The sequence below is a fragment of the Rhopalosiphum maidis genome, chromosome 3 (assembly GCF_003676215.2).
Source record: "Rhopalosiphum maidis isolate BTI-1 chromosome 3, ASM367621v3, whole genome shotgun sequence".
Classification (NCBI taxonomy): Eukaryota; Metazoa; Arthropoda; class Insecta; order Hemiptera; family Aphididae; genus Rhopalosiphum; species Rhopalosiphum maidis.
The window spans coordinates 10077873-10085830 of record NC_040879.1 but is presented as its reverse complement, the minus strand read 5'-3'; the positions used below and the strand labels follow the sequence as shown (position 1 = coordinate 10085830).

The following is a 7958-nucleotide window of genomic DNA, read 5'->3' as shown; positions in this document are numbered from 1 at the left end:
ATTCTTCAATAGCGTTATAGCATTGAAAGTGCTTTATTAAATATATATGGAAACGCCGAAAGCTAAACATTATTGGGTAAAGTGAAATTTTCCCATGACACAAGTATTTTCACCAGTGGAAATACTTAGACACCTTGAGCATTATCACATAAACCGTCACAAAATATAATAATTTAATATGTTTTAAAATATTAACAAGTATGAGCCATTTATTATTGACGTTATTTTGAAGTTATAAAAATACAGAGGGGCGATAATTTCACCGATTTTTGTATAGCGTCGTCGAATGGTTTCATTATTAGGTATTTTGTAAACCAAAAAAGGTTAACAACAAACTTGAAAAAAGGTTCACCGAATATTTATCTATATTAGCATTTTCTAGACATAATACATAATGTAATTTTCAAAATAATTTGACTCTTTTTGTACTACTCATAGATATTTTAAGTTTTCAATTTTTTTATATTACGTATGATACTATTTTATTTGTGAGAAAAAGCTTAAAAATGTTATATTAGATCAACCTCATAAGTTTTTCTTACAGCAATTAAAAATTAAAATATATTATAGATACATATAGGTGATATAGTCACACATTTTTTTTTTAACATTTAAAGTTAAAATGTTCACGAAATTACTAATTAATAGTTTTAACGATGAATAAAGTTTAGTATTTTTTTTTTTTTTTTATTTATATTACATCGATTATTATTTATCTTTATTTTTATTATTTTTATAAAACATATAAGTAACAAAATAATATGTAAATTATTTCAAAATTCTTAAAATTCATAAAATATATAATATATAAGACTTTAATATTTAATACAATATTAAGCTTTAAAATGTTAACTAAATTGGATACATTATACAAACATAATATAACAACTGTTTTTATCCTTTATTTTGTTGTTGTTTCATAATTATTAAAAAATATTGATCATAGAGATCTTTAATCATTCTAAAATTATATTTATCATATCATTAAAAAAAAATAATTTTCAATAGTAAGATACTTGATATTAATTACTTATAAAATCTCCTGGAAATTAATATAGAGGATGTCCCCTCATCTCCATTCAGAGCTGTTTTTCGGTATATAATTTAAAACAGCTATTGTCTATTCAATAACGAGATACAGTCAAAACATAATACAGCAGACCGACTTTTCGGTTATAATTTTTGTTTTTAAATTCACAATCTATTGTCCACATCATCGCACGTTTGGCATAATAATTTTCGATTTATATATTATTAAAGTGATGGTCATTTTATCGTTATTCTTATTATAATTGTTAAATTGTACATATATCTATGAGTACACCGATCGTCAGTACTTACCACTGTGTGCGCGAGATGCATAACGAGTAAAACATAATATAATTATGTAATAACGATTTCCTCGTTTGGACTTTTCAAATACATTAAAAGGCATTTGCATTCGTGTGCTCGCGTTTCCTCAATATTATTAATCATCATCCTCGTCCGCGCATGTCTCTCTCTCGCAAATAATGTTATTATTATCGCGAACCACCGACACCAAAACGATTATTTTACCTACACACGTCATGTGTATGCATATACTCGTATACACCCAATATAACCACGCGCATAACACGTTCCTATATACACGCACACACACACACACACACACACACACTTGATATGTAATTTTGCAAACCGTCCGCCTCGGGGCTTACACCGGTTTTTCACTTCCCCGTCCGTCGTGGTGGTCGCGCCGCGCCGCGCTGCAGCCGCCGTAATATACAATGAAGTCGATTTTTATGTACATTACGAATATAATGCGATCGGCGAGGTTGTTGCTGTTGTTGTTATTGTTGCTTAGATATTTATCGTCCGATGCGTAGAAAATTAAATCATATATACACGCGTTATTATGCGCCGTGTACACGTAAAAATATGTAATAAATAATAGCGACGAGGTTGAGGATTTGAGATTAATCCACTGGCTTTGTGCCAATGTCGACCTTGGCCGCGGCGGAAAAACACGGCGGTTTTGCCTACCCATTCCACCCGACTGCAGCCGAGTCTGCCCCCCCCTCCCCTCCCACCAACACTGCCGGTGGCTGGTCCCTATCGCCTCCGCCGCCGTCGTCCCGTCCACCGAATGTATTAAATACACCTGACCGCACATCCGAACCGTCGACGGCGTTCAGTAGCGGTAGTGCAGCGACAGCGATCGAAACGATTTTCCCGGAGAGAAGTTTCCTGAACACGACGACAATATTCCGTCGTACAAGCATATAGTCTCTCCGCGCCAAGTCGACTACGTAGATTTCCTTGTACAACTATACACACAATGTAAGTTTTCCCGGCCGCCATTACGGCCCGTCGACCGGTCATTTCGATTCGACCCGGCGCGACTATTCTAGGCATTTTATTACATTGTATTATATTGCAGAATTTAATAATTGCGTGTAAACGTTTCATTTCTGTCCTTTGATTTGAAAGCGATTTTAAAAGCTTGGACATTTGCAAAAATCACACGCGCGCATAAATCATATATTAAAATGCCTGTTATAATATTATATTCTGTTAAACAGTTTAAATTGTATTACGATACAAAACATTTGGCCACGCGTTAGTTAGATGAATTATTTGGATGTAGCTTTATGTATTGAAATTTGTTTTTCGGGTGTGATTTGAAAATATTGTTTAGTATTTTTTCTTTCACATCATTTCGAAATACAATAATGTTATAATATCATACTTTTTTATTGAAAATAAGTACATTTTAATAGTACCTAATTTCGACTACTTATTATTTTTAAATTAAGTAACAACGTATAGTCTATGGATATTTAAATATTTATTACAATATACATAAATATAGTTTTTTTTTTTTTTTAAATAGATACCAACAACATTTTTAAATGATAAAAGTTAAATTATATAAATTCAATATTTTGACGTGCTTTTTTTTATCAATATTTTATAGAAACTTACTACTTTTACAAAGATGTCTCATATCAATAATTTCAAGACAATGTTGACCATTGCCATGGTTGTGGGTGTAGCGCTTGCTGCTCCTAGTGCAGACAAATCTGAACAGAGTAACGTGAGTAATATTTTAATCATATTCGTTTAATATAATATATTAATGATTGTGTTGTGAACTTTTTCGACACGTAAGTTTATTTAATGGTTGACTTAAACCGTTAATACCAGATAATTACAAATTAAATAGAAATTAGGATTAAACTTGGTGGCGAATTGTTCGAATTACTGGCTTATTTCGCCCCACAAATAGCTCGACAAGTCGAATACGATGCCTTTTAGAGTCTTTTAAACATTTCAGTAGCAAGTGGATATCACGGTTAGACCCTGTAATAATCTCTTGGTACACTAACCACTATCAATTGTACTCTGCACAGTGCAGCTATAAAAAAACATCTAGCCATGATGCGGATTACAGAATATTAATATAATACGCACGCGGCGTATCAATATTGTGACAGGTACGGTGAAAACCATTAATGTACGAATACACCTACAGACCTGGGCACGTAACTTGAACGTAATGACTATCGGTCGAGATTGAAATTATAAATCATAAAAAATGAAAACTGCTATATTGATACCACTGCGCTGACACATATCTCGCGATATACACGTATTTTATAATAAAAGTATATAATATTATATACATCTATGCACGTATATACGCGGTGACGTGTGTCGTGTATTGTTATCTATATGTATGAATATTGAACCGTATTTAAGTGTTATTTTTAGCAATTTTTAAGTATAAATTATTTAACGATTTAACCGACAAATAACCACAAATCTCACCACTATAATAAATAGTATGCAACTAAAAAATGTCCTGAATTTTCAAATTATATACTCTATTTTATACCTGCATATAATTTTTAAAAAAATTTCATTTTTCACTTTTTATACCTAAATATTGAAATGTGGCAAAATGGTATGGAGAGGTGGTCCAGAACTCCATTCACAAGAACTCCTCCTGTCGGTTGCATAATTGATATAATGGCCTTGCGGACGACACGTAGACTCATAGATTACCCCGCTGACTTGCGCACAAGGACATGATAGGCTGATGGACATTATAGATAATATATATATATATATATATACCCATTAACGAACGCTCATCGTTCCGGTTGTTGGTTCGTGCTAATTATGCTTATTAGTCCACGAAAATATTATTTTTACACACATATATTATATTATTAAATCATTCGTACGCGTATCACGAAATTTATATGAATTTTAAGCGAGTACATTATATTTATAGCGATTTCTTCATCAAGGCTCGCACATTATAGTTATTATAATATTATAATCACGCCGCCGTGGTGGTCTTCGTTATTAGTGTTATTACGCTCGATTTCCCATATTACACGTCGTTGTACTCAAGTAAATCCACTTAGTACTTAAAGTATAATTATGTTTATATTCACGTGTATGCACATTCAACAACACTCGATGTTACTAAATCGCATTGTATGGTTTTTCTCATGTAATTCTCACACATTTGATCGATTGACAGTGTTGAGAAATTCACATCCGTCCGTGTATACCAATCACTAATTGTATCTAGACGCTGCACAATGACGACAATAATATTATAATAAATAGCAGGTATATAGAAATAAGTTAGTAGGGTGTAACATTGAGGCCGTTGACGCGAACCTCATTTCTATATAATTAATAATAATTATACACTATTATGCAGTGCATGTTACAAAATTCTCAACGGCCGTTAAAGTCTCTTGTGCTCCTTATTCACGGTCGCATCCATTCACTTTATTCCGTCAACATTACCACACTCTTTTTTTTTTTTTGAGGGGACATTTTAAGCAGGTAACGTAGTAATGCGTCTTCAACGAGTATACCTATTGATTTTAAACAACCATAATTTATACTCGTACATACAAAAGAGCCGGTCTTATATTATATGCAAGTAGTTCCTATAGGTTAGGTTAGGTCCATTAAGAAAGTAGGTAAATGACTAATTCAATTTCAACTAAACATTGATCTACGTAGATAAATCTTCGTAAAAATAAAACGATAATTTAAATACGCACTGAGAGTAGAGAATGTATATAACTTACGAATCTATAAATGTTGTTGTTATTTATTTAATGCCGTATAGTTTAACATAATACATGTGTCATTAGAAACATTTTCGTTTACAGGAAATCATTCAATCCGGATCGTTCATCAGCAAGAACGGTGACTCCGTGTCCGCATCTTGGGGAGGTTTCCACGCGGCTGCTTCCCTGGCTGACGACGGTAGTGCTGTTGCTTCCGCCGGCGGAAACGGTCTTGGTGCCAGTGCCGGATACGGTACAGGAGGTGCCGGAGCCGGAGCCGGTGTCGGATTCGTCGGTGCTAGCGACTTTGCGTCGACCGGAGGGCCAATGAAACCGGCTATTGGAGGATACGGTAACAGCGGAAAACCCGATTCGCATTACTCGGGAGTTGGAGCTGCAGCCGGAACCGGAGTCGGCGGCAACGCTGGCGGTTTATTCGACAGAATTTTCGCCGTAAGTCGTCATGTATTATAATATTATCGAGTACGCCATATAAGGTATAAAGTATAAGGTATACGATACCACAATAGGTACAAAGTGTCATTAAAAATTATTTAAAATTATCTGCACGAACCTGTACGATATGACTGCGTAACGCAGTAAACGCGCTCATTAAATACTGTTTATGTGTGCAAGAAAACGGAAACAGTTTGTGCGTACATAATCGCACAATGTTTGTGTGCATAGCATTAAACAGCATACGTGCGCGTGTATACACATATACAATATCTAATACCTATACCTAATACATAATTATTACCTTATAGAAATCGCTTGATTCGGTTATGTGTTTTTTGATGTTTAGATTCCCATCAATGTATTACAGTCTGTCAATACGTACTTAAACCAGAAACAAATGCATCAAGGACAAACAGGTATACATTCGCAATAATAGAAATAATAAATGAATAGGTTTTTGTACACGCACAAATAAATATCATAATATACAATATTATGTATGTGTGTGTGTGTGTGTGTGTGTGCATATACCAGTTTTCGCTCGCGTGTGCATTATCGTTGTTGGTCGACATGATACATTATATCATTATAATGTATTAGTTATACATCGTATACAATTATTGTTATTCGTTTCTTTTTCGATGTTCTACAGGAGCCGTTCACGGTCACCACCAGAACAGCGGCGTCGCCTCCTCCGCTTCCGCATCCGCCGTGTCTGGCAGTGCCACGTACGGTGGCGATGATAAAGTTCCGGTAGCGACTTTCGTCGGTGCCGATTACGGACACGAGTCTGCTGGAGCCTCCGTAAACGGAAAAGCAGGAGCTCCCATGATGGTACACACAAAAACAAATTACAATGAAATATTCAACGTACGTGTTGTGTGTGACGGTGGTGATGTAGTAGCATACACACACACGCCTAACTTGGTTCTAACCATCTAATAACAATAATAATAATAACTAAACTCGACTTGTTATACAATAAGTTTTAAAATCGTTTTCATACAAATACTGTAAACGTATAATACATTAATACGGATACGGTGATGGTGATGGCATCAATTAGTCACTAAAATAATTGTAATATCATCATCATCCTCATGTTTATTATAATATCATCATAATATTACATAAAAATAATAATATAATATCCACATTGTCGTGTTAACGTTATTATTATGTCTAGGCAATATTTACCGCTGAGAATGAAATTACACTTGGACTGTTTTCGTTAATATTTTTAGATCCCGATCACCGCATTGAGATCCGTCCAGAACCTGTTGAACGGTTAACTCGTCGCAGTGACCAAATCATGATGGTGGTGGTTGGAAGGATGTTGAAGGACTTGACGTGGTCGAAGGACTATGTCATGTACAACGGCGGTGTCCACTGAAGTCGGCGCTCGACGACGCAACCACACACACACACACACTCTATTTCTTTCTCGCTCACACACACTCACATACAAGCACACAACACACACCCACACACAGTCTTCATCGTTATAGAGCATTGTAATCTGTAATTTTATTTATTACAATAGTGTGTAACGTGTAGTCTATATGTAGCTTTGTGCTGTGTGTACAAACTATTTTTATATTTATTATTATTATTATTATTATTATTATTTTTTTTTTTAGTATACAATATAATATTATATTTGTATATATACCTATATGTAGTGATTTTTTTTAAACGTAAGACACCTATGTAATATACATTAGCAGACGTGTCTTGTGTTGAATAAATCACACCATATATTATATACATATATTTCTATATTATATAACATATTATTGTAATAGTATATATATATTACATTATTACTATATATATAGTAATGTTTTTCTTTTATTCATACTACAACACTGATTATCCATTATGTATGCATGTGAAGTACTATAAAATGTTATTAAAAGCATTAAGTAATATAGTAATACTATGCATGTATATTACGTATGTACCTACCGCTGGCTAATTTTTGTATTCAAAGTATTTTTTCTATTATCATTATTATTATTATTTATACGTGATTTTTAAATATTCATTGAATAAAACTATGTTTTTAATTTATATTCTTGTTATAATACCATACTACGATCATAATTATTGTGGTGATAATTGATGTTATGGACTATTAATACTAATAATACATAGTATAAACAAAAACGTAGTAAAACGAAACATAATACAATACAAAAACCAATAGAAACTAGAAAGTCACTTTGCACTTTTGCTATATTAGGTGTTGATAGTGTACCTCGTCAGTCATCATAGAGTCGGTCACATTGTAGTTATTGTAGTTGATGTGTTGAATTTAAATAAAATGATTTATCATCGTATAATGTATATATATTTTATACTATATACTATATACAGTGTATACGATGAACAACGTAATCGAGCACAGACGGT

At 33.4% G+C, this 7958-nt stretch overlaps 1 protein-coding gene across 2 annotated transcripts; it reads left to right on the top strand.

Annotated features, from left to right (window-relative positions):
• Positions 1 to 2153: 2153 nt before the first annotated feature.
• LOC113559661 (glycine-rich cell wall structural protein 1.0-like) lies at positions 2154 to 7616 on the top strand. Of its 2 annotated transcripts, none has more exons than XM_026965412.1 (6): positions 2154 to 2322; positions 2960 to 3079; positions 5187 to 5537; positions 5890 to 5959; positions 6196 to 6377; positions 6788 to 7616. In XM_026965412.1, the coding sequence occupies exons 2-6, from the start codon at positions 2981 to 2983 to the stop codon at positions 6833 to 6835; spliced, it is 750 nt and encodes a 249-aa protein (XP_026821213.1). In that variant the 5' UTR covers positions 2154 to 2322; positions 2960 to 2980; the 3' UTR covers positions 6836 to 7616. The 2 variants fall into 2 exon arrangements, with proteins under 2 accessions (XP_026821213.1, XP_026821212.1); XM_026965411.1 differs by having other exon boundaries at positions 6196 to 6413.
• Positions 7617 to 7958: the final 342 nt, after the last annotated feature.